Consider the following 27827-nt stretch of genomic DNA (forward strand, 5'->3'; position numbering starts at 1 on the left):
TTTTAGCATGAAGAGCTATTGAATTGTGTTGAAGGCCTTTTTTGCATCTATTGAGATAATCATGTGGTTTTTGTCATTGGTTCTGTTTATATGAAGGATTACGTTTATTGATTTGCATATGTTGAATCAGCCTCACATCCCAGGGATGAAGCCAACTTGATCGTGGTGGATGTGCTGCTGGATTCGGTTTGCCAGTGTTTTATTGAGGATTTTCAAATCGATGTTCATTAGGAATATTGGCCTGGAATTTTCTTTTTTTTTTTGTATCTCTGCCAGGTTTTGGTATCAGGATAATGCTGGCCTCATAAAATGAGTTAGGGAGGATTCCCTCTTTTTCTGTTGTTTGGAATAGTTTCAGAAGGAATGGTGCCAGCTACTCTTTGTACCTCTGGTAGAATTCGGCTAGGAATTCAACTGGTCCTGGACTTTTTTCGGTTGATAGGCTATTAATTGCTGTCTCAATTTCAGAACTTGTTATTGGTCTATTCAGGATTCGACTTCATCCTGGTTTAGTCTTGGGAGGGTGTATGTATCCAGGAACTTACCCATTTCTTCTAGATTTTCTAGTTTATTTGCATAGAGGTTATTCTTTGACGTAGTTTGTATTTCTGTGGAATCAGTGGTGATATCCCCTTTATCATTTTTTATTGCATCTATTTGATTCTTCTCTGTTTTCTTCTTTATTAGTCTGGCTAGTGGTCTATCTATTTTGTTGATCTTTTAAAAAAACCAGCTCCTGGATTCACTGATTTTTTGAAGAGTTTTTCGTGTCTCTCTCCTTCAGTTCTGTTCTGAGTTATTTCTTGCTTTCTGCATGCTTTTGAATTTGTTTACTCTTGCTTCTCTAGTTCTTTTAATTGTAATGTTAGGGTGTTGATTTTAGATCTTTCCTGGTTCTCTTGTGGGCATTTAGTCCTATAAATTTCCCTCTACACACTGCTTTAAATGTGTCCTCGAGATTCTGGTACATTGTATCTTTATTCTCATTGGTTTCAAAGAACTTATTTATTTCTGCCTTTATTTGGTCATTTATCCAGTAGTCATTCAGGAGCAGGTTGTTTAGTTTCCATGTAGTTGTGCGGTTTTGAGAGACTTTCTTAATCCTGAGTTCTAATTTGATTGCAATCCTGTGGTCTCAGAGGCTCTTTGTTATGATTTCTGTTCTTTTGCATTTGCTGAGGAGTGTTTTACTTTCAATTATGTGGTCAATTTTGGAATAAGTGCAATGTGGTGCTGAGAAGAATGTATATTCTGTTGATTTGGGGTGGAGAGTTCTGTAGATGTCTATTAGATCTGCTTGGTCCAGAGCTGAGTTCAAGTCCTGGATATTCTTATTAATTTTCTGCCTTGTTGATCCATCTAATATTGACAGTGGGCTGTTAAAGTCTTCCACTATTATAGTGTGGGAGTCTAAGTGTTAAAGTCTTCCACTTTTTTTTTTTTTTTTTTTTTTGAGATGGAGTCTGGCTCTGTCTCCCAGGCTGGAGTGCAGTGGCCGGATCTCAGCTCACTGCAAGCTCTGCCTCCTGGGTTCACGCCATTTTCCTGTCTCAGCCTCCCAAGTAGCTGGGACTACAGGCGCCCGCCACCACGCCTGGCTAATTTTTTGTATTTTTAGTAGAGACGGAGTTTCACCGTGTTAACCAGGATGGTCTCGATCTCCTGACGATCCGCCCTCCTCGGCCTCCCAGAGTGCTGGGATTACAGGCGTAAGTCACCGCGCCTGGCTGTCTTCCACTATTATAGTGTGGGAGTCTAAGTCTCTTTGTAGGTCTCTGAGAACTTGCTTTATGAATCTGGGTGCTCCTGTATTGGGTGCACATACATTTAGGATATTTAGCTCTTCTTGTTGCATCGATCCCTTTACCATTACGTAATGCCCTTCTTTGTCTCTTTTGATATTTGTTGGTTTAAAGTTTGTTTTATCAGAGACTAGGATTGCAACCCCTGTAGTTCATCTTTAAATGTTTGATAGAATTCAGGAGTGAAGCCATCAGGTCCTGGGTTTTTCTTTACTGGGAGACTATTTATTACAGCTTTGATCTCATTACTTGCTATTGGTCTTTTCAGGTTTGGATTTCTTCACGGTTCAATCTTGTTGTTTTTGTCTAGGAATTTGTCAATTTCTTCTAGATTTTCCAATTTATTGGCCTATAGTTGCTCATAGTGGCCCCTAATAAATCCTTTGAATTTCTGCAGGACCAGTTGCAAGTCTACTTTTTTCACCTCTGATTTCATTTATTTGGATCGTCTCTCTTTTTTTCTTAGTCTGGCTGCAGGTTTTTCAATGTTGTTTAACTTTTCAATAAAGAAACTTTTTGTTTCATTGATCTTTTGTATTGTTTTCTTTATTTTGATTTCATTTATTTCTGCTCTGATCTTTATGTTTCTCTTCTACTAATTTTGCGTTTGTTTTGCTCTTGCTTTTCTAGTTCTTCAAGATGCATCATTTTGTTGTTTATTTAAAGTTTTTCTTCTTTCTTGATATAGGCACTTATAGCTATAAATTTATCTTTTAGTACTACTTTTGCTGTATCCTGTAGGTTTTGTTATGTCATGTTTCCATTATCATTTGTTTCAAGTAATTTTTTAATTTCCTTCTTAATGTCTTCATTGGCCTACTAGTCATTCAGGAGCATATTGTTTAATTTCCATGTATTTCTATACTTTCCCAAATTCCTCATTATTGATTTCTAGCTTTATTCCATTGTGGTCAGAGAAGATAGTTGATATTATTTCAATTTTTGAGAATGCTGTTTTGTGACCTAAAATATGGTCTATTCTTGAGAGTGATCCATGTGCCGAGGATAATAATGTGTATTCTGAAGCCGCTGGATGAAATGTTCTGTAAGTATCCATTAGGTTTATTTGGACTACAGTGCAGATTACATCCAATGTTTGTTTGTTGATTTTCTGTCTAGGAGATCTGTCCAAAGCTGAAGGTAGAGTGTTGAAGTCTCCAGGTATTATCATATTAAGGTCTATCTCTCTCTTTAGCTTTAATAATATTTGCTATATATATCTGGGTGCTCCAGTGTTGGGTGCATATATATTTAAAATTGTGTATCTTCTTGCTGAATTAACTCCTTTATCATTATGTAGTGATCTTATCTCTTATATTTTTACTCGTTAAATCTATTTTGTCTTATATAAGAATAGTTATTCTTGCCTAAAGTGTGTTTCTTTTAGACAACAGATCTTTGGGTCCTGTTCATAAATTCATTCAGTCAGTCTATGTCCTTTGATTGGAGAGTTTAGTCCACTTACATTCAATGTTATTATTGATAAGTAAAGACTTACTTCTGCCATTTTGTTATTTGCCTTGTTGTTTTGTGGTCTTCTCTTCCTTCTTCCTTTTCTTCCTTCTAGTAAAGGTGATTCTGTCTGGTGATATAATTTAGGTTTTTTATTTTTTTGCATTTTTTTGTGTATTCATTGTATGTTTTTTGAGATTACCATGAGGTTAGCAAATACTATCTTATAACCCATTATTTTAAGCTAATAACAACTGAGCATTACTTGCGTAAACAAACATGAAAAAAGAAAACAAAGGCTCTATTTCTTAACTTTGTACCCCCACTTTTTAACTTCTTATTGTTTCTATTTTTATCTTGTTATAGTGTCTATGTTCTGAAAAGTTGTTGTAGTTATTTTTGATTGGTTCATTGTTTAGTTTTCCTACTTAAGAGTAGTTTACATACCACAGTTACTATGTTATAATATTGTGTTTTTCTGTGTACTTGCTATTAGCAGTAGTTTTGTACCTTCAGATAATTTCCTATTGCTCATTAACGTCCTTTTCTTTCTGATTAATGTACTCCCATTAGCATTTCTTATAGGATAGGTCTGGTGTTGATGAAGTCCCTCAGATTTTGTTTGTCTGGGAAAGTCTTTATTTCTCCTTCATGTTCGAAGGACATTTTCACCAGAATGCTATAGCAGGATAAATGTTTATTCCCTCTAGCACTTCGAATATATCATGCCACTCTCTCCTGGTCTGTAAGATTTTCATTGAAATGTCTGCTGCCAGACATATTAGAGCTCCATTGTATGTTATTTGTTTCTTTTCTCTTGTTGCATTTGTGATCCTTTCTTTATCCTTGACCTTTGGGAGTTTTGATTATTAAATACCTTGACATAGTCTTCTTCGGGTTAAATCTGTTGGTGTTCTATATTTGGATATTGATATCGTTCTCTAAGTTTGGGAAGTTCTTTGTTATTATTCCTTTGAATAAACTTTCTATGCCTATCTCTTTACCTCCCCTTTGAGGCCAGTAACTCTTAGATTTTTTCTTTTGAGGTTACTTTCTAGATCCTGTAGGTGTGCTTTGTTGTTTTTCATTTTATTTTTTCCTTTTGTGTCTTCTGTGTATTTTCAATTAGCCTGTCTTTAACCTCACCAATTCTTTCTCCTGTTTGGTCAATTCTGCTATTAAAAGACTCTGATGTATTCTTCAGTATGTTAAATGCATTTTAACTCCAGAATTTCTGCTTGATCTTGATTCTTTTAAATTATTTTAATCTCGGTGTTAAATTTATCTGATAGAATTCTGAGTTTCTTCTCTGTGTTATCTTGAATTTGAGTTTCCTCAAAACAGGTATTTTACTTTTCTGCCTGAAAGGTCACATATCTCTGTTTCTCCAGGATTGGTCCCTGATGCCTTACTTAGTTTGGTGAGGTCATGTTTTCCTGAATGTTGTTGATGCTTGTAGGTGTTTGGTGTTGGGGCATTGAAGAGTTAGGCATTTATTGTAGTCTTCTCAGTCTGGGCTTCTTGGTGCCCATTCTACTTGGGAAGGCCTTCCAGATATTCAAAAGGACTTTGATGTTGTGATCTAAGCCATTACCTGCTGTAGGGGCCACCCTAAGCCCAGTAATACTGTGGTTCTTTCCGACTTGTAGAGGTACTACCTTGATGACTTTGAGAAAAATCTGGAAGAATTCTCTGGATTATCAGGCAGAGGTTCTTATTCTCTTTCCCTACTTTCCCCCAAATGAATGGCATCTCTCTCTTTTCTGAGTCACCTGGAGCTCTGGGTGGTGTAACACAAGTACCTCTGTGGCCAAAACCACTAGAATTGTGCTGGGTTAGACCTGAAGCCAGCACAGCACTAGGTCTTACCCAAAGTCTGCTGTAATCACTCCCTGGCTATGTCCTATGTTCACTCAAGGCCCTGGGGCTCTACAATCAGCAGGTGGCAAAGCAACCAGGCCTGTGTCCTTCCCTTCATGGTGGTGAGTTCCCCCTGGCCCTGTGCATGTCCAGAGATGCTGTCAGGGGCCAGGGTCTAGAGTCAAGAACTTTAGAAGTCTACCTGATATTCTGTTGTACTGCGGATGAGCTGGGTTTCAAACCAAAAGTCTCAGTTCTTCCCACTCTTCCCTCCCCTTTCCAAAAGCAGAGATGCCTCACACCATGGCCACTGCCACCATAGGCCTATGGGGGAGTACTGCCAGACTACCACTAATGTTTCTTTAAAGAAAGGCTCTTCAGTCAGCTTGTAGTGAGTGCTGCCTGGCCTGGGACTCACCCTTCAGGGCAGTGAGATCCCCTCTGGCCTAGGGCAGTTCCAGAAATGTATTCCGAGAACCAAGTCCTGAAACTGGTGACCCAAGGGCTCACTCTGTGCTCTACCCCACTGTGGCCAAGCTGGAAGACAATGTCCACTTTGCTTTTTTTCCTCTGCTTTTCTCAGGTAGAAGGAATCTTGACCTATAGCCACAATAGCTGGGACTATGCTGAGTCTCACCTGAAGCCAGAAATTCTCAGGGTCTCACCTAAAGCCCCCCATATAGTACCTAAGTATTGCTGTTGGTTATTCAGGGCCCAAAGGCTTTTCAGTTAGCAGATGATGAGTCCTTCAAGGACTGAGTCCTCTTCAAAGTAGCAGGGTCCTTTCTGGCCCAGTGTGTGTCTAGAAGTGTCATCTGGGAGCTAGGGCCTGGAAAGGGGCTTCATGACTCTGACTGGTGCCCTATCTTGCAGTGGCTGAACTGCTATTCAAGATGCAAGACAAAGTCCTCCCAACTTGAGTCCTCCTTGAGCAGATGGAAACGGTCTCTTTTGGAGTCATGTGCTGTGCTGCCTGGGATTAGGGGAGGGGTAATTCCAGCACTCCCTTAGCCACTCGGTGACCACCCCCGCTCCCTGCCAAGTCCACTGTGTCTGGGCCTCGTGCAGCACTAGGACTCACCTAGGAATTTCAACTTTATTTAAGCCTCCAAAGTACTTTAGCTTGGCAGTGGCAAGGCTTGCAGAAACTTAAGTTCCGACAGCTGGGATCAGCAATTCTTCACTAGCTAGGGCTGGTTTAAATTATCCCTCTGTGGCAGGTGTCACGTGAGTTTGGTCTGGTTTTGTTTTCTGTTATAATAGGGAAGCTCTGAGTTCAATATCTCACAGATGCTGCAATCTTTCTCTCCCCAGCACTCAGAAATGCTCTCCACACCACACCCCTGCTGCTGGAGGATGGGGAAGGGGTGGCGTTGGCGATTCCAGACTGTTTTTCCTATCTCTTCAGTGCCTCTTTCAGCAGTATGAAGTTAAAACTACAGACTGTGAGTGCTCATCTGATTTTTGGTTCTTATAAAGATGCTTTCTTTATGTAGATAGTTGTTAAATTGATGTCTTTGAAAGACGGATAATTGATGGAGTCTTCTGATTTCTTGCCTGGCGTATTTATTCATAGGCTTTTTATTTTATGTTTAAATATGTAAATATAAATATTTATGGATTTGCTATAAATTACCTCAAGCTAAGGTCACTTACAACCTATGAGTTCTAATATAAGTAGTAAGTAATCTTCTGTATTTCAGGAATCCAATGTGTCAGATTTTTGAGACTCACTAGAATAATTTATGAATTAACTTTTCTTAGCATCTATGTAATTCCCCAAGGTCAGATTTGTTTACTATCAGGTACTAATTCAGCCGATCCATAGAGCCACATAAATCTATTACAGAGCTTTTTACTGGGCAAGGTTAATCCTGGAAAGATGATGTGGTGACGGAAGGTAGTCAAGTAGGCAAACGATGAGGAAAAAACTGAAGCAAATCTCTTTCCTCCACAAGTTTCATGCCTCCCTTCTACACACTCGGATCCCACTTCTCTTCTGTTGCTCAAGGATATTTCTTGAGGAATCAGTGGGGTAACATGTCCTCTGTCTCAAGTGTGAGAGATGGAAAGAAGAAGCATCTGAGCTTCCACAAGGTGCTCCTGCTCAGCACCTTGGGCAGTACATTGACGAGGAGATCTGGATTTATGAATCTTACATGAAAAAACAGGTAGCTCAGCAGTCTGATGAAAAATAGGGTGATGAAAAAGAGACAGCAAAAAATCCTAAAAAGAGAATGCCATGAAACTGTTAACAAGAAGGTTAGAAAACTTGGAACAAAAAATAAATCATACCTGAATGCATATCTGTCTCCTAATTGATATTCGAATGTCTCTCATGGATTATCACCCCCTTTCCTGACAACCTTTTATAGTAGCAGTTTCCCTCTCCCATGTTCTGGCCTATTGGTTATTCTCTATCCTTTACCATGTTTTATTTTCTTGGTAGCATTTATCACTAAAATAATTTTGTTCTCTTATTTTTTGTTTTGTTTATTTTTGGTTTTGTTTTGGCAAGTTGTTTTTCAAAACAGTTTCATTGGTTTATAACCCTCTAGCAAGGTATAGGTTTTGTGGACCCATATCCTCGCCAACACTTGATTATCAGATGTAAACACTTTTGCTGATCAAATGGGTGTAAAATAATCTCTCACTGTGGCCTCAATATGCATTTCCCTGAGGAACAGTGATGCTGAACATCTGTTGATAGGTTTATTGGTTTTACGTGTTTCTTCTTGCCCATTTGTCTACAAGGTAGTTTTAGCTTTTCTTATTGACTTGTAAGAGTTTGTTTTACGTTGTTGATATCAATCGTTTTGCATTGTGTGTGGTGTTATATATCCTCCCAACTTTATAACCTTCACTTGCTCTAAGATGTTAAAGAAAAAAATTATCAATTTTAATAGGGTATAGTTTGTCAATCTTTTCTTTAATTAGAATCAATACTTTCTGTGTCCTTTTTACAAAAATTCCCTATCCCAAGACCTGAAAGATACCCATATTTTCTATTAAAAGTCTATGTTCATTTAAAAATATGTCCACAGATTCTTTATTACTCCTCCTTTCAAGAGAATTCCCCTCGATTGGAGTGTGGACTGGACTTAATAACTTACTTCTAAAGAATGGAATATGGTGGAAGTCACAGTATGTAGTGTAGCTTCCTAGATTACATCATAAAGGTATTGCAGTTTTCTCCACAGACTGTGGAGGAAGCCAGCAGTCATGTTGTGAGGACACTCAAGTGGCTTTATGGGAGAGGGTCTGTGCAGTGAGGAACTGAGACTTTGTGTCAACTACCAGAAAAAGCTTGCCAGATACGCAAGTTACTTACCTTGGAAATATAACTTCTAGCTCCAGCCAAACCTTCCAATGACTGCAATTTTGGTCAACATCCTAACTGCAACTTCTTGACAGATATTAGCTAGAACCACTTGGCTAGTACCACCTGGCCCATAGAAACTGTGCCAATAATTGTTTGTTCTTTGAAGTCACTAAGTTTTTGGGGTAATTTATTATGTAGCATAGAAAATAATACAGAGTTTCGAAGATTTTTTTTTTTTAAAGCATTTACATCTTTAACACATCTGGGCTTGCCTTTTGTATATACTGCATTTAGTGATCCAATTTCATATAGATAACCATTTTTTTTCCTGCTGTTCTTATTGAACAGTTTGTTCTTCCTTTTCCTTTGACATGCAGTCACTGTCACATACCAAAGTTTGCTATGTGCACAATTTCTGAACTCTTTGTTCCATTCCACTAGGCAGTTTTCCTATTCCTGTCCCAATACCACACCATAATGATTACTATAACGTCATAGTAAGTCCTGATATCTGGAAGGGCGTGTTCCCCACTCCCTGCTCTTTAAAACTTTCCAGGTTATTCTTGACCCTTTATTCTTCATATAGAGTATATTTTAGAATTATTTTATTCAGTTCCATGAAAAACCCTTTGGAGAGTTTGATTGAAATTTGGCTGAATTTATTAATCATTTGGAGGCAATTCTTACTGTTTTGATATGAGTTTCTACCCACGATTATGTTGTCTTCTTTCATTCATGTTATCTGTAACATTTTGTAATAACTTTTTATAAACCACCCTATGGTGGTCTTGATTTTTTTTTTTCCTTTCAACTGATGAGTTATTTAGGCCTTATGGCTTTGTTATGATTTGCATGAGCAAACCTTCACCATTTCTTTCCTGTATTATCCTTACCCAGCTGTTTTGGGGGTGCCTCTGCCCCTGGACAAATTCACTATTCACCTTTAAAGGTCAAAAACAGCCCCTTCCCCTCCACTTTTCTCAAGTTTGCTGCTATGGTTGATCTTGGTGACAGGAGCCAGCACTCATTATAGCACAACACCTTGGTCAAAATTAGAATCAGAAGCCCTTGACAAATCTTCCCACCACTCTCCATGAAATTTGAGCCAATACACATGAGAAGGTTCTGGGATTGCATTCTCAGGGAAAATCCTAGGAATAGCCTAGCTTTCTTGTCTCTTGAGTTAGTGTCCAGTGTACCAGTGCCCCACAAGATGTAGAAGCAGAACAAGAAAAAAGACATTTATAGTTTGACATGATTAGCTAGATTTTCAGGATCTCTTTTCTAAGATTTCCTTCAGGATGCCAAGTCTGTTTAGGCAGACAGTCCTTATTCTAGAAATCCACACAGTCAATTCCATGGTGGGCCCTTGTGTTGGAGTATAAGAGAACAAGTAGGAGTTCTAGAGAAAATTCGTCTAGTTGTTTCAGGAATATTGTGTCTAGGAATATTGAAAGATGTAATATTTCATTTATCTGGTATGAAGGGGTATTCTACTTAAGCAAATTTTCTAGATAATTGGAACTGACCTTTAAGCATCAATAATTTTACGTTAAACATTTTGATGGAACTCTCTCTAAATCATATTTCATACCATTTTGAATATATGTTTCTTTATGCCTTCTTAAACAGACTATATTGAATATAATTTGACCTTTTCTTGAAAATGTAGTAGCTTCATGAATACCAATTTTACTTTGCTATCACAGTGTTTCCCTCAGGATGAATATCTACTCAGGTGTTTGAATCTTAAATTCTTTTCAATTTAACCAGTATTTTCAAGCAACCGTTATGTGTTAGATGCTCTTTCTCATAATGCTTGTCTCTCTTCTATCTCTTATTTGTCAGTGGTATACTAGCATGTGACAGGCTTCATTCTACTCTACCAATGCTACTAGGAAACCAGATACATGAAGCGAATCCAAACTGTTAAAGGGAAAAGGCGGTAAATAAGAGATTTGCCACATCTCTTTTACATAATCAAATTTCTATTTCTTAATACCACAAGGCTGTTCATTTTTAATAATGGAAAGTTGAGATTATTAATTACCTTTAAATAAATAAGTCATAACATTAGAATAGAGAAATACAGTCAAAGACGTTAGTTTGCTGACTTGTGTGTATGTGTGTGTGCACACGCATGTACAAGGTTCTCCTTGTCTAGACTTTTCTCTCTGTCAGGATGGCTAAATAGGGCTCCCAGTTTTATAGGAAGTTTACTTGAAGATATTTTACTTACTTTCTACTGAAAAATGTTGCTGTCTTTTGGGTAGGAGTACCCTGGAAGAAGAAGAAAGGATATTGATAAATAAGCAATTTCTGGAGGCTATTATCATTGTCCAATAATATTTAGTGAGCCATTAGTTATATGTTATTTAGATAACTTTAACAAATTCTTTTTATATGCATAAGCACATATAATTTTCAGGCCAAAAATTTAAAATATATTTATTATTATTGTTATTTGTCCTACCTTTTTACATATTTATATAACTAAACTAAGGCACAGAAAGTCAAAGTATGCTGCCCAAGGTCACATAGTTAGTTAGTGGCAGGATCGGGCCCGGAACCTGGATTGTCTGACCCCACATTCTTGGCTCTCTCAACTATACCATTCTGTCTTCTGCTTAACCAGTGACCCTTAGAGAAGCTTATAGGCTAAGAAAACTACATAAACATATCTTAAGAGAGAAGTCTTAAAAGCTATAAAAATCTAAAGATGAGTGATCAAGTTTGGCTTCATCCCTGGGATGCAAGGTTGGTTCAACATACACAAATCAATAAATATAATCCATCACATAAACAGAACTAAAAACAAAAACCACATGATTATCTCAAGATGCAGAAAAGGCCTCTGATAAAATTCAACATCCCTTAATGTTAAAAACTCTCAATAACCTAGGTATTGAAAGAACATATGTCAAAATAATAAGAGCCACATATGACAAATCCACAGCCAATATCATACTAAATAGACAGAAGCTGGAAGCATTCCCCTTGAAAAATGGCATAAGACAAGGGTGCCCTCTCTTACCACTCCTACTCAACATAGCATTGGAAGTTCTGGCCAGGGCAGTCAGGAAAGAGAAAGAAATAAATAAAGGGTATTCAGATAGGAAAAGAGGAAGTCAGACTATCTTTGTTTGCAGGTGGCATGATCCTGTATCTAGAAAACCCCATCATCTCAGCCTAAAAGCCTCTTCAGCAACTTCAGCGAAGTCTCAGGCAACAAACTCAGTGTGCAGAAGTCACAGCGTTCCTATACACCAACAACAGTCAAGCAGAGAGCCAAATGATGAAAGAACTCCCATTCACAATTGCTACAAAAAATAAAATACCTAGGAATATAGCTAACAAGGGAAATGAAAGACTCCTTCAAGGAGAACTACAAACTACTCTGAAAGAAATCAGAGAGGACTCAAACAAATGGAAAAACATTCCATGTTCCTGGATAGAAAGAATCAATAATTTCTAGATTCAATGCTATTCACATTAACCTACCATTGACATTTTTCACAGAATTAGAAAAAAATGATTTTAAAATTCAGATGGAACAAAAAAAAAGCCCCAATAACCAAGACAATCCTCAGCAAAAAGAAGAAAGCTAGAGGCATCACACTACCTGACTTCAAACTATACTACAAGGCTACAGTAACCAAAACAGCATGGTACTAGTACAAAAACAGACACATAGACCAATGAAATAAAATAGAAAACTCAGAAATAAGACTGCTTGCCTACAACCATCTGATCTTCAACAAATCTGACAAAAACAAACAATGGGGAAAGGACTCCCTATTCAATAAATGGTGCTGGGAAAACTGGCTAGCCATATGCAGAAAATTGAAACTGGACTGCTTCCTTACATAATATACAAAAATTAACTCAAGATGGATTATAGACTTAAATGTAAAACCCAAAACTGTTAAAACCCTAGAAGAAAATCTAGGCAATACTGTGGACATAGGCATGGGCAAAGATTTCATGATGAAAATGCCAAAAGCAATTGCAACAAAAGCAAAAATTGACAAACGGGATCTAGTTAAACTAAAGAGCTTCTGCACGGGAAAATAAACTATCATCAGAGTGAGCAGACAACCTACAGAATAGGAGACAATTTTTGAAAACTATGTTAGACAAAGGTCTAACACCCAGAGTCTACAAGGAACTTAAACAAACTTACAAGAAAAAAACAACCTCATTAAAAAGTAGGCAAAGAACATGAACAGACACTTCTCAAAAGAAGACATACATATAGCCAACAAACATACGAAAAAAAGTTCGACATTACTGATCATTAGAGAAATGCAAATCAAAGCAACAATGAAATACCATCTCATGCCAGTCAGAATTGCTATTATTTAAAAGTCAAACAACAACAGATACTGGTGAGGTTGCAGAGAAAAAGACATGCTTTTACACTGTTGGTGGGAGTATAAATTTGTTCAACCATTGTGGAAGAAGTGTGGCAATTCCTCAGAAACCTAGAGGCAGAAATACCATTTGACACAGCAATGTCAATACTGGGTATATACCCAAAGGAATATAAATCATTCTGTCATAGAGACACATGCACACAAATATCATTGCAGCACTGTTTACAATAGCAAAGACATGGAATCAACCTAAGTGCCATCAATGATAGACTGAATAAAGAATATGTGATACATATACATATTGCAGGGACATGGGTGGTATTGGAAGCCATTTTCCTCAGCCAACTAACCCAAGAACAGAAACCCAAACACTGCATGTTCTCACTTATAAGTGGGAGATGAATGATGAGAACACACAGACACATGCAGGGGAACAACACACACTGGAGCTTGTCAGCAGGGGTGAGGTAGTGGGAGGGAGAGCATCAGGAAGAATAGCTAATAGCTGCTGGACTTAATACCTAGGTGATGGGATGATCTGTGCAGCAAACCACCATGGAACATGTTTACCTGTGTAACAAACCTGCACATCCTGCACATGTACCCCTGAACTTTAAAAGTTGAAGAAAAAAATAAATCTAAAGATGAGGCTATGTCCTGTATTTCTGTAGCATTCTTGTTTCAAAATATTTTCTGTTGTTTCATTGTCCTTTAACCTTCCTTGTGAGATAAAAAGAGGAATTACGATCACATTTTAGAGCAAGTCAGGCATGGTGGTGGGTGCCTGTAGTCCTAGCTACTTGGGAGGCGAAGGTGGGAGGAACCCTTGAGCCCAGGAGTTCAAGATCAGTCTGAACAGCATAGTGAGAATTCCTCTTTCTACTAAAAAAAATTAGAGCTGTGGAAATGAGGCTCACAGAATTGGAATTACAAAGAAGCTTTCAGGATTACAAATTTTGTTCTGTAGTTTGAGTAAGATTACATGTCATGCCAAACAGTCAGTTCTCAGGCATCCTCTCTCCAAAGATGCTCAGACAACATTAGGTCATTGAACCATCATGGGACCCTGATGAGCTTGATGTAGACAACTTTATTTTTTTCCTCTCACACATAGTTAGAAGGAATATTTTGATGAGCTGTGGGGAGAGATGGTAGGACACATTGGAGATGTCAAAAACTTGGTTCTACAGAAGTAGGTCGAGTTAATTTCAAGGATTTTGTTTACTAAGCAGAATATGCAAGCTTCAGGGCCAGAATGACTTGTTCAGTACTCTAAGAACCACGGACATGGCCTAACATATATCCAAACATTTGGATGACCCAAGCACAATGGCCAATATTTGATATTTGCTTTTAAGGAAGTGATTAGTTCTCTTTTCTGATAATTTATCTTGACTATATGTAATTTCTGATGATTGTTAACCTGGACTCTAAAGTCAATATAAATTACAAAATTAAAACCCAACCCAAGTTTAACCTTTTATTCTTGCTGCCACAAGATATCAAGCAGGCCAAGAGGATTGGTTCTCTGCATGAAATTGTTCTGTTTCCTTCAGACCTTTACATGTGTGCTGGTGGGTTCATAATGTTAAATATGAACAGACACTGAAACTGTCATAAAGAAGCAATAAGAAGCAATAGCTTTCTATGTCTTAACTCTCAGGCCAACTCTGACTAGATGATGATAGATGGTGGGTGCTCTGTGTTGAGAGAGATTAGGGACCATGTCGAGATCATCAGGAAAGAGTAATGTGATTGCAGGAGATGGAAGAGGTGGTGTATGTGCCCTATACTGGCCTCTTTCTATAGAGCATACCCTCAATTAAGGTTGCTTCTTGCCTCCATTCTGAGTTCTCTTAGGTCTTTGGCTAGTTTTTTAAGAGCCTGTTATTTGTATGGCTGAATGAGAAGAAAGTAGATTGTTCCTTAGAGTCTAGTTTGTTTGTTTAGGGTTGCAATGCTCTGTAATTACAGCTGGTACTTCTCTTGGAAAATGCACATGGCAAGACTGGGTATACATTTGGTGCCTTAGAGTTTGCTGGAGATGTCTTTGAAAGGCAATGACACTGTGAGGAGCTGAAGAGAGAGTGGAGTGTTTACCTCATTATTTTGCCTGGTATGCTCTTTTTCCACAGAGTTCATGCTCACAAGTTTTGATCTATGAAGATAAGAGCCAGGACAGAAATTGAACAAAGTACACTAAAATATTCATACTACACCATTGTTATTTTAAAAAAGCTTTATATTCTACATCTGTACTGTCCAATATTGTAACTACTGGCTTCCTATAGCTATTTAAATTAATTAAAGTTAAAATTCATTTCCTCAGTTGAGTACATCTTTTATGTACTCAATTGCCATATGTAGTTAGTTTTACCTACTAACTAGCACAGAAAATTCTGCTGGGCAACCTGTTCTAGAATCTTGGCTTAACAGTCAAGCCATAAACCAATGTTCAGCAGGGATCTTGAGTGACTTGAAGGTGTCCTTTAGAAACAAGGACCTACAAGTCCTAGGACCCTGGCCCCTAGGCCACAGTTTGTATTTGGCCTATATAGAAGCTATATGCAGTTTTGATCTCTTGTTCTTGATCTAAGGATTTAAAAATATTTCATAAATAGAAATACTGCTTGACTGCATTAAGATTTAACTTACAAAGGGGGTCAAGAAATGAAGATGAGGTTTTTGGTAATTTCTCACCATTTAGACTCTTGACAAAGTCTGTGTATTATGAGAAGTGCTTTCCCTTTATAATTTCTAATTTTAAATGTTTGTAGTTCAATACAGTGTACAGTTCTGATTTATATAATGTAGTAGCTGTGGTATGAGTCTAGAGATTAGTTTCATGCCTACCCGATATGGTTGGGTGTCCATATATTTGGGGGAAGTGAGGATGGTATTAATTAAAAGGCTTTTCTGTGATATATAAGGAATAGCCTACTTATCAAGGTGACTGACCACCAACTCTTTTTAAAGTACATGTTTCTACTCTTAGTATCAACCCAAATAATAACGTGATAATGTGATAAAATTATGAAGGGAGATGTGTTTCTGAGGTCTTTTTAGAAGGATGGGAGAATGACTGGAAGTTTTAAGTTGGTGTGATCTACCGGGGTCAACCAGATCAGTAACAGAGGGCAAAGATATGTGGTGTCGGAACTCATTCAATTCCACATAGAAATTGGTCTGAAAACTGTTTGCTCTGACTCAGGCTGAGATGGAGTTTCTACCAAAACCGGGATGTTCCTTTGCCAAAGCTCACACTTCTCTCTCAAGGAACCGAGCCTCTAGTTCTTCTTCTATTTTCTTCAATGTTTCCTGGTACTTCTTCAAAGAGAAACAAAGGAAGCCCCAGTTACTACTTAGGAGGTTTTTAATTTTTCTAAGCGTAATGAGCACTTGCTACTTTACATGATACCATGAATGCTTTGTATTTCCACTGCCACTTTCTCTGCTTTCATAAACCTCACCCCACCACTACTCTTGATCTCTCACTATGCCTTACCACCGGATAGGTTTCTGGGCATCACTGACATTATAAATAGCAGAAGTGTGAATTATTAACTTAACAGCACAGAGAGTGGGAGAGCAGGGCAGGAATTCCCAGGGAGACAAAGACAAATAGAGTGATATTGGTAGCGAGGTGGGATGCTGATGACCTGAAAGTCTCCCAGTAGTGCCACCTTGAAGTGTTGAAATGGCTCTGGACAGTATTCCTTGAAAATCCTGGTTCTATTTCATCCTGTACCTTAATAAACCCTTTGCTAGCCCTTTACCAAGAAGCTCTACCTTTATGTAGAGGGCTTGATCTTCACAGAGCTGGGTCACAAAAGCATACTCCTTCATTACCTGGGAAATCAAAATTGGGTTGTAAATATATTTCAGTAAATTGCTGTAAGAACACAAGCATACTTGCTTCCTCCAGTGTCCCAGCTCCTAAATGTGGTTTTCTAATTATTCTAAATAGGTTTTCTTTTTTGCTGTACAGGTAAATGGATTTCCTTTTTTTAGGGTAAATAAGCTAAATGGGAGTTATTGGTCAAAGGTGGAATTTGGGAGCAGTTGGGAGAGGAATAGATAGATACTAATATTTGCAAGATATGAACTGTTGAGTGTATTCTGTAAAAAAACATTGAAGAGAAGGTCACCTCAGGGATTGTGTTTATCTTCCTTTTTTTTACCCCTCCCTAGCCCCATCATGGTCTTGGATCTGGACCTTTATGTAAATCAATCATTTGAGAAATAGATTGTCTGACCAAAGATCACATTTCCCTTTTCCGGGAGAAGTCACACTAAAGTTCCTGCTGTTACCTTGAGCAGCTCCTTCTCTTGGCGTGCATAGGAAGCTTCCAGCTGTTGTAACTTAACCTAAAGAAAACAAAAGAGACTGCTAACTTGGCAAGGTGAAAGCTGTGCAGGAATGGAATGCTGTCACCAAGGTGGTCTCACGAGCCATGAGGAGCCTCAGGGTCACGACTTCACACGTCTCCTGATGGAGGAGTTAAACTACCCAGCACCCTTTGCAGCTGCTTGTTAAACTTGCTCTTTTATACTCCTTATCTTTTAGTCTTCATCTGATGCTACCTTCATCCCTAAACTTCAGTTCTGAGCTTCCTACTCTTACTTAGCCATTTCTCTGAAAAACAATACCAGTTTTGAAAAACTTCACTCTTCCTTTTCCTTTAATATAGTCAATCAGGCTCTAAGGCATTTGTTCACTCCTTTTTCCCTCCCTGTATGCCTTGCTCACCCTTTTATTTCCTTCAATACTTGGAAAAAGACCATTCTACATCAGCTGCTATGCTGGAGTGAAGCATGTGTGTGTCGGGGGGCAGGGAGTAGTACTTAGGATACAGTAGTAGACAGGATGGACTAGCTCTCCACCCTTGCAGAGCTGGCATTCTAGTAGGAAGACAACAAATACGTCTACATGATAATGGTATGTGCTACGAAGGAAACAAAAACATTAATGTTTAAAGATAGTGATGGTAGTGGTGGTGTGAGAGGAGGTGGTAGGTGGTTGGCAAAGGCCTCTCTGATGTGATGATACCTGAGCTAAAGCCTAAATGATAAATGCTAGCTAAATGGAGATCTGGAATAAAGATGTTCTCTGTGAAGGGTATGGCAAGGGCCAAGACTATGAGGTTATCACAGATTTGGCTTGTATGAGGGAGTTGTGTGACCAGAGCGTAAGGGAAATTGATAGGTAGGAAGCAAGGTGGGATAAGGTAGACAGGGGCTAGATTGTGTAGGGCCTTGTGGCTTCTAAAAGGATTTCGGTTCTTTGTTCTAATTGCAGTGAGAAGGCAGGAGAGGCTTGAAGTGTAAAGACACAATCTGATTAATGTTTTTAGAGAATAGCCTTTTCTCTGTCTGAAGAAAAGGATCGTTTGGGTGTGAGAGTAGAAGCAGGGAGACTGGTTGAGAGGTGACTCCTTTTGTCCAGGTAAGGGGTTATGGTGGCTTGCAAAAGGATAGTAGTAACAGAAGTGGTAGAGAGGAATGAATACATTTGGGAGATAATTTGGCAGAAGAGCAGACATGCCCATTCTTCCTTCCCTTTTTGGCTCTGCTGTTCCCACTTTCACCTAGGTGCTATTATTTCACACCCAGATTCTTCTGAGAGTTGCTTCACTCTTCAGTTAGTTACATCCAGGACCAGTTATCCAAATGTGCTAAGGGATATATAGTTTCAAGCCAATAGTGTGAGTCACAAAGGGTTGAATTAGACACTCCATTAAAGCTGCTGCACTGATGACTAGCATGCCAGAGGAACAGAAGCAAAAGAGATTCTGTACATTTCACAGAATTAGAGCTATCACCTGATAATTCAATAAAATACGTGGGCAAAGAGTGGTTCAAAGGATTAAACAATACTCTAGAACTCTTTAGGGCTAGCCAGCAAAATAATGGCCATTATTCTGACTAACACTAGACTCTATTCTCTATTACCTGACATAGTAAGCACAGCCAGACTTAAAGTATCACCACTCAATTCTGACTGGGCTTATTTTCTGGGAAAAATAAGTGATTTTGTAAGAAAATCAGTGTCCTGACCACTGGAATCATATGGCAAGTGCAGTCAGGGGTGTTTATAGCTCTTCCTAATTTGGGCTCCAATTTCTTCCAGATTTCTCTTTCCAGATAACTTACCTGAATGAGCACAGCCAAGCAAGCTTATTTGGTGGTTTTGGACTTCCTATTTTTGTGGTCATCAAAACTAAATTGGCCAGAAGATAGGGGAGTAATTCTCCATACTTTCATTTTCTATTTCTATTTTCTATGTATCCAAATCTTCAGAGGCTTCATACACACAACCAAGTGTAGGCTTTAGAGGGTAAAGAGAAGTTAGATAAGGCAAGGACAAAGATGTAATTCTAGAGAAGGTGTCAAAAAAATTTTATCTGTTCTTCTCTGAAGAAAAATAAAGTCTCCGCAATGCAACATGTCTATGTTAGCAAAATGGCACTTGTACCCCCTGAATATATACAAAAAATTTCTCTCTGTCTCTCTCTCATCAAATAGGTTGTGGTTGGTCTCAGGTTCTTAGCTCTGGAACACAATTAGAGACATGCCAAGCAGAGTATGATGTGCTTAGCAGGTAGTGGTCACATTAAATACTTGAGTGACTAATTGAATCCTTTTCTAGATTGGAATCCATGACAGGGTACATAAATTGCCGAGCACTCAGTAGACTTACAAATCCTGGTTCTGCCTCTCTGAATTCATACATGCACCTCAGCAAGACTTTTAAATAATTACGTAAAACTTAAAGGAGAGAATATTTTATATACACAATTTCATTTAATCTTGAAACTGAGGCTAAGAGGGAGTAATTAAATTACCCAACTTCATACACCAAATTATGTGCTGTGGCTTTAAACTGGGGACTTTAACTGCCCCCACATGTTACATATGCATTTGTGCCCTCCTCTTCCTAACAGAAGAGAGAACAATAAATAAGACTTAAGAGTGACATTCCTTACTAAGGGCAGAGAAGAATTCAGCACTCCGTGGCTCAAGCTTAAGCTTGATATGGGGGAAAACTACCAAGAATTTGTCACAACGTTGACAATGATTTCCAACTTAACAGCTTATTTCCTGGTTACATAGCCCAACCACATTTAGGATTGCTTTTTCATTTACCTTTGTCTCTTCTAGGGCTCCATCTGGACTGCTTTGTTCACAGTTGGTTATCTTTTGTGATTTCCTTGTAAGCTATAGTTTCAAATAAAAAAATGTACTAAATTAAAAGGTGTAGAAGGCAAAGACTTTCTCTGGTGTGTGGAGATTAGTAACTATGGCCTTGATAAAACTTTCCAGGACATAGTCCTTTGGTAGATATTTGGTGACCTGTGGAAAACATCTTTGTTCTACTTCCATCTTCTTCTCACTAGTCTTGGCCACTGATGCTAGAGTCCACTCAAGGCAGGAGTACTTTCCTCAATCCCGATTCATGTTGGGTTACTCAGGGATACAGCCCTCTACAGTAGAGGGCTAGTCTGTACTCATGGGTCAGAGAGTAGGGTAGTCATTGGAAGCCCACTGTATTCTGAGGAGGTATTGAGGTATTGGAAATGGCTAGGTAAGAAAAAGGAAATCCTTGGGGATTAAGTTAATTATTGTTGTTGTTTAAAAGTTCTCTTTTGAAAGTAAAATTAACCTCTCACCACAAAGGTTCCAGTCAATGACTTCAACAGAGTATCTGTTGGAACCCATTTTCTGGCGATAGAATGAAGAACCCATGAGATTACTAAATATTCCATCCATTCCTTTCCCCTCATGCTTACTCAGAAAATCCATAACATTTAGGTCATGAATCTTGGCCTCAGGAGAGTGGATTAGAGAGTAGTATGCACTCCCCATACAGGCCTCTCTGACTTACGGGTTCCTCTATGATCACTTCCCCCCAACCTTGCCTCTTTGATGAGTGGGGCTGTTGTGGGGGCACTGGAGAACACAAGAACCCCACCTCACCTTTTGTTGAAGTTCTGTTATACTGTGAACCAATGTCTTATTCTTCCTTTCCTGTGAGAGAGAAATAACAGTGTAAGTCTGCCTCTGTACTCCACCTGTTCTCATTCAGTTGATTGCTGTCCATTTCACCCCAGCTATATTTTCCTTCAGTAATTTGACCTTATTTGCATAATGTCGTGTGTATATTGAAATCAAACGACAGGTAAAATACAGGGATATAGGTGCCCATCTGTAGGGCTTCCCAATTATTAAACATTGCCAAGAAGCCAAACACATCCCCTTCCATGCATGGACAAATTCTGACATGACTTTTGAGGTGGCTACTCTTCATGTATAAAAAGGAGAGATAAGCTTATCTGATAATTGATGAAGGATGGAATGAGGAATGCAACCTATTAAACGGCTCTTCCCAACTTCTTGCTTACAAGTCTCGCTGTTTCTTCCTCTAGCTCCTGCAAGGCTCTTTCCCTTTCCATCGTGGTGTGGTTCTCCTTCTCCCACTCTTCATCTTCCACCAGGTCCCCCGTCTGAATGATCTCACTTTCCAGTCTGGACAACACAAGCATATGCCATGAAGACCCATGCTTGGCAGTTTCAGAACTGATAAAACACAGATGTCTGATATAAGGGAACTTCAGGGACAGTGTACATGAGTCTCAAGCTGAAAACTCTTCCTTACTGAATCCACAGGATCATGATCACTTCAGTATTATAAAAAGGAAGACCTGCCTGATTCCTAAGCCAAACACCCCAATGTTCTCTCAACTCCATCTTGTAGGAATCTATTTGAAACTTGCTGTGCTTCAGTGTTCAAGAGAAATGTCAAAGAATGAAGAAGTAACTTCCTGACACACAAGATAGAGGTCTCTAGAACAAGCAGGAAAATTCAGTTTTGGTTTTGATCCTCCACCCCTTCTTTGGATTGGGACCTTCTCTCATGAAACCTTAATACTCACCTCTGAATCTTATCTTCTCTCTCTTGGATTTTGAGAAGAAGTTTCTGATTTGCTTCATCCATTCTCTGCATATCCCTTTCAAGGTCCGTGTTCAAACTGATAATGTTTCTTTTTGACTGAGCCAATCTAAAGATTTCCATTTTCTCCGACCTATAGACTCAGCCCCCAAAATGAACAAGGGCCAGTTATCTCGAGATCAATAATCATTGGGCCAAAAAGGATATTTAGAAGACATCTAGTTTATTAACCTTGCTCTCTCTGGGGGCATACCATTTTCATTCTTGAAAAATTACATTTCTTGATCATGCTCTACAACTGTTTCGATAATTCTCAGCTCAGTCAGCAAGGGTCTTTCCCAGGCTTTCTCCTCCAAAGTGCTCAATCTAATAGTGCACCTCCACTCTGGTTTCATGAGAAGCTTTGCTTCCTTAGATAGCCCCTAGCATTGAAGAGAAATGTTTCTCTTGGAAATCTTTTCTTAGATAAACTATTCACAAAACCCGCTCATACAATACACATCCTTTGAACACTTTTATCTCAGCACCTGGCACATCACTTCTGGTTGGGCCTGGCATTCTGCATAGCCACAAGGGGTTTCCACCAGCATAATAGGGCTTCATTCTTTCCCTTCCTCCTCCCAGTTCAACACCTCTCCCTCACTTGTCTGCTACAAAGTTTGAAATTTTTACCATGAGAGTCATTCCATTAAGCACACACACACATAGGCTCTAGGCATAGCTTTCAAAAATGCAAACATCTTTTTTGAAGTAAATTTAAATGAAATAATGGTAACTCTAGAGTATTTTAGAAAGGGTACATGGGAGGCTCTTGATATATTTTTCTTTTTCTTCTAATGTAAATTAATTCATTGGTTTGTGTTTGAATTGATTAACCACAACTAGTGTAGTGAGGCACCGGGGCTTTTGTTTTAGATAGGAATGAAGGGTAATATTGAAAAGTTAAGTCCTATCTTGGAAGGGCTTGCTTGGATGGGGGATTTATAGTAATTACTTCAGGAGGGTATGGCATGCTTGGGGTTGGGTGTGGAGGTGGGTGCATAACAGGAGTAGAAGGTGAGAAGAAGGCTGGAAGATGAGGGAAGGGGTCAGTAGCAAACCTGCTTTACACCTTGGTCTCTGGATGTGGCTTTGCATAATCATGACTACTTAATCCAGTTGATCTTTCTTGTGTCCTTCCATTGTAGATTCCCTAAAATGCCAACAGAGATGTATGTAATGAATTGGAAAAATGGCTGCATTTGTCAAGAACAGAGTAACTGGGGAAGATTCCCAAAATGTAGAAACCAAATTAAGTTAACTTGTTTTCTCCCTCGAATCCCCACATTTTAACCATGACAAAACTCAGCCCTTTGATTCTTCTGCCCATGATCTGATTATACCCTAGTAAAGATACGTTCAGGATACAGAGATAATGCTGGAATATACATGCTATTAGTAGACATAGTCAGAGATGGTTTATCAACATAAAACCCTGTGGAAGTTTATACAAGACAATATAAAGAAATAGAGGTGATCAATATTTAAGTCTCTTTTTGCTCTAGGCCAGTTGCTTTCCATAAAGCACCATGGGCATGGATGTAGGTTTACAACTGCCCTGAAAAATAATCTTTGCTCTCTATCTTGGTGTATGCCAGAATTTCCAGATATTAAGATCTTTAATATTAAAGCGGGCTCAGAAAACCAAGTACATGTAAATCATTTGGCTCTCTCTTCCCCTTAGTTTCTTTTTTTCCCCTTTATTTCTTCTATAAACTCTACCTCTCCCTTTTGGTGTATCTTGTCTCCCTGATCCTTCCCTAGTCAATTAGCTTCTGAGGAGTCTAATCTTTCTCCACTGGAACTATCCAGTAGAATCTCAGAACATTCTGAGAGGTCATGACTCTTCTTTTGACATAGGATAGGTGGGGCAACGTGTCATAGTGGGGTGGCTGGCAATGGTTTCTCATCATTTGTGTAGAGTCTAGAGCCTAGATAAGTGTATGGATTTCATGGCCAAGTCTGCCCTAAGTAGCAGTAGGTTCAACAGATTTGATTTCTGGGTAGTTTGAGGAGCAGCCTCTATCTTTTATTTCTCTGGCAGATAAAGCTCTCTTCCTGCCCCAGTGTGACTAAAATGGAAAGTCTAGGTCCTTTGGCCAGCAGTCTAATTTCAACATATAGCCAACTAACTACTCATTCATTCAACAAACAGTGAAACACTGAATGAGCACGATGTGTGTCTTCTAGGCTCTGTTCTAAGCACTGGAGAGAAAGAGTGAACAAAGCAGCCAAAAGCCATTTACCTCATGAAGTTTATATTCTAAGATGTGTGTGTGTGTGTGTGTGTGTGTGTGTGCGCATGTGTGTAGGGGGAACTGGTAACACAATCAATAAAATAAATAAAATTAGTTTTACTTGATACGATAAAAGAGGAGACTGCTAAAACCATACCCCAAAGAGTTAAAGAAACCAGTGACTAACAGAAATTCTTGAGCTTGCAGAATAGCAGATAAGAAAATGAACAACTTGCAGAAATGCTGAAACTCCCTCTATTTGAGAGGTTTTAAAACAAAAAACCTAGCTGAAATTGGTTGGAACCAATAAGGCCAACTGGAGTCTGTGCAGAACAAGCTTACTAATGTCACAGCTTGAGTTTCCACTGCGTGTTTCATACTAATTTCCTCTAAATTTGCACATGGGACCCATAAGGAGGCATGAAGAGATAATTGTGCATGCCCGAGGACTTTTCAGACCTCCCCTTTTCTTCTACCAGTCATTTGCTAATTCCAGAATCCAATTCCTAAACCTTTTCTAATAAAAGCACTGCCTGAAAGCCAGCGCAGGTAGACAGATTTTAGTTGGATTCCTGTCTCCTTGTTGGTAGACCTACAGTAAAAAGCTCTTTTTTTTTTTTTTTTTTTTTTTTTCTTTTTTTAACCTCAAAAACCTTACGTCATAGTACTGGCTTCCAGCACATTGGGCAGTGAGGCTGTTTTGCTTGGGCACACTGCCGTGAGGAAACAGAAACAGGTGAAGGAGGTAAGAGCGAATGCAGTGTGTATATGCGTTTTGTGTATGGTGGGGAGGTTGTTGCAAGTATAACTAGGGTGGTGCAGAAAAAGCGGCTGAGCATTCTCAGACCCGGAAGTGGTCTGTAGATGTGGTAAGAGGCTGGGTGGACAAGAGAAGCCCTCCAGTTGTGCTGAGGTGGACTCAGAGTCCAGCAGATCTAGGAGCAGGAAGGGGAGGCATGAAAACCCAAACCTTTTCCTGTGATGCTTCCTGGGTACGTAGCTTTTCCTTGTACCTGCCACCATCTTAGGAAAGAGCAGCACACTGGAGAGGGAGAATCTCCTTCAAAGACTGAGAAATTACCTGAAAGAGATTTTTAAATTGGAAAATTTTATGATATCTCAAACTGACTTTAGTGAGTCTTTCCTGCCAACTTTAGGAACAGGAGCTGGAGGGGAAGGTATGATCAGTTGCAGAATCTAAAGCATATATTTCTGCATACCTGAAGGTATGTTCCTTTGATAAGATTCTGTACCGTTTGTGACTTTTTGTGTATGCGAGTCACGGAAGCTTGTGAAGTTTTGGATCTCTACTTAGGAAGGACCACATTGAGTTGATTTGTGAGCCAGAGTAACTTCTTAACATACTGTCGTTTCCAATAAACTATTTGTAAAATTAATGGCCTCTGATGACCCCCATTACCATCTCCCTTCTTCCTGAAAGAAGGCATTTCATTGCTTTATGAAGCTGTACACAGAAGAGTAATTAAGTAACAATTCAGGCCAATGGCCTCTCCCAGGAATTAATGGTAGGGAGAGTTCATTAACCCCAGCTGGTTATAGCTTCTGCAGGAAATGCCCTGGACCAAGGTTATCGAAGCTGTTAATGGATTGGACAGGGACTTTAACTGGGATAAAAATAAAGCTCTATCTCCTTCCTGGGAAGCTTTTCTCCTTGAGGGACTACCGAAGGCAAGCTGGTATGAGCAGCAGAACCCCAAGCTTGAGGCCTTGTGTGGGATGAGGACAACAGATTGCTATCATTGGGAATTGTTAAATCAAGCTAAAAACAGGGCCTTGGGGGCAAATTAAGGTGTTTGATATAAGCCTTCCTGCTATTCGGGAGATGGTTTGATTAACACAGAGTGCAGCTTTAGAGCAGCTGTTTTTGTCTTGTTAACTTTTCAGTGCCATGCCTTGCCCCATTCTGCTGGGAGACCCCATCCCTATAAAAGCATTCGAAGATTTTATTTATATAAGCATTATAATTTTCAGTATAAGCAAAATATAAAACAACTTATATTTTGACCCTTTATAAATCAGTATTCAAAATAAAAAATATAAGAAAAGTAAGGACAAGAAGGAATAACTCTCTCGCTGGGATTAAAAGTCAATATTAAAAGATCTCCCACATGTATGACTATACCCGGAACATTTTCTGACTCATTCTTCTGGAAGCCTGGAAAAGTGCGACAGGAAAAGGGAATTTTCTTGATTATCACATGGTGATGCTACCATGGAGCAGTGATTTATGTATGCTTCATATTAGTAACAGTTTTTTTGTTTGTTTTTAATGAGGTCATTTCATCAGAGGTAACCAATGCTTGGTAGCTGCTTTCATCATCCTTTGCTTTATTTTAAGTTTGCTTCCCTAACTTTTATCTTTAAAATTTGCAGTTAGTTAGTGATCATTAAATGGAGGATTCCTAAAAAAGAATAACTGGAATAACTTACATGCAAAGTCTTATAAACAATTTACACTGACTTCCAATGTAACTGCATACTGCTTTCTCAAGTCTTCCAGCTCTGTGTTCTTTCTGCCATATATGGAAAACACAAACATTTAATTTTTTAATTAGTCTTATTTGATAATTGTAGAGAATCTTCCATACATTGAGACTTTGGAGCATCTTTGGTTTAACCAAAGTAATATTGTGCTGAGATAGTCATGCTATAAATGACATCATTAACTTAGCTTTGGCAACATACCTATCATTCTTTCTTTGTTTAACAAATATTTTTATTGAGCATCTATTATGTACTGACCTAGATCATGGGATAACCCATGGATGACTACTCAGTTTCATAAGGGAGACAGACATGTACCTAGTATGGCCCTCCCTACAATGTAATAAATGTCATAGTGAAGAAAGGTAGAAAGTAGGTAGAAAGTGCTTTGGAATACAGAGAAGAAACATCTAGCTTTAAGTGATTTGGGGAAGCTTCCATGGGAAGGTAACTTTGGGTTAAGTTAATCCTAAAGGAAGGGAATAACTTTACCAGATAATGTAAAAGGGCTTGGTAAGAGGAGGAAAACAATAGTTTCAAAGGCACAGTATGCTCAGTGTACAACAAAGAAGTCACTGTCTGTCTAGAGCAGTGCATACCAATGTGTGTTACATGAATGACTGGTGGTGTAACATGACACAGAGAGCGACTTTTTAATTTTAAAAAGTTAATTTCAAGAGTAATAGTCAAATATTTAGTAAAATTGAAAGTGGCACATTAAAACTTGACTAAAAGACATTGCTTAGTATGAGGATAATTTTAAGTAAAAACATTACTTGGTTTATAGAAAACTATTAAGTTGATAGCAATTCTGGGGGAACGTGAATGTAGCAAACACTGTGAAGGCGGTGTGTGAGTGACTGAAGTCTGGGAAACAGAGCTCTAAGAGTGTATGTGGCATGGCATGGTGGGGAAGAAACAGCTATGTTGGCTGAGGAGCACCATGTGCGTGTGCTGCAGACTTTGGGTTTCACCTTGAAACCTCCTGAAGAGGCATTTGAGACTTCTAAGCAAAGAGTGGTAAAATCATTGTCTTTCAGAAAGATCACTCAGGGGCAGTGAAGGATGGATATAAGGAAGGAGTCCCCTCCTTATCCCCGTGCTTGTCTATGCTACGCACTCAGATTAGATGTCTGAGGGGAGATGTATTACATATATTTCCATTTATAACGGAGGCTCCAGTTTTTTTCTTTCCTCCAACCAAAAAGAGTACATTTGGAAATTTATTTTTGTTTGTTATCTTTTCTTTTTTTCTTTGTTTTTAATTGACACTTAATAATTCTA

The 27827-nt window shown here is 38.8% G+C and overlaps 1 protein-coding gene across 3 annotated transcripts; it reads right to left on the reverse strand.

Annotated features, from left to right (window-relative positions):
• Positions 1 to 6939: 6939 nt before the first annotated feature.
• Positions 6940 to 23630, reverse strand: TMCO5A (transmembrane and coiled-coil domains 5A). Of its 3 annotated transcripts, XM_009209886.3 has the most exons (12): positions 23524 to 23630; positions 22863 to 22954; positions 21746 to 21895; positions 21215 to 21338; positions 20790 to 20840; positions 19959 to 20030; positions 17124 to 17180; positions 16602 to 16661; positions 16075 to 16139; positions 14913 to 14970; positions 10676 to 10716; positions 6954 to 7340 (listed from the first exon to the last, which is right to left on the reverse strand). In XM_009209886.3, the coding sequence occupies exons 3-12, from the start codon at positions 21883 to 21885 to the stop codon at positions 7142 to 7144; spliced, it is 867 nt and encodes a 288-aa protein (XP_009208150.1). In that variant the 5' UTR covers positions 21886 to 21895; positions 22863 to 22954; positions 23524 to 23630; the 3' UTR covers positions 6954 to 7141. The 3 variants fall into 3 exon arrangements, with proteins under 3 accessions (XP_031524712.1, XP_031524711.1, XP_009208150.1); XM_031668852.1 differs by lacking the exons at positions 22863 to 22954; positions 23524 to 23630 and adding an exon at positions 22016 to 22103 and having other exon boundaries at positions 6940 to 7340; XM_031668851.1 differs by lacking the exons at positions 22863 to 22954; positions 23524 to 23630 and adding an exon at positions 21994 to 22080 and having other exon boundaries at positions 6940 to 7340.
• Positions 23631 to 27827: the final 4197 nt, after the last annotated feature.

This window comes from Papio anubis, chromosome 7, assembly GCF_008728515.1.
Source record: "Papio anubis isolate 15944 chromosome 7, Panubis1.0, whole genome shotgun sequence".
In the NCBI taxonomy this organism is placed as follows: Eukaryota; Metazoa; Chordata; class Mammalia; order Primates; family Cercopithecidae; genus Papio; species Papio anubis.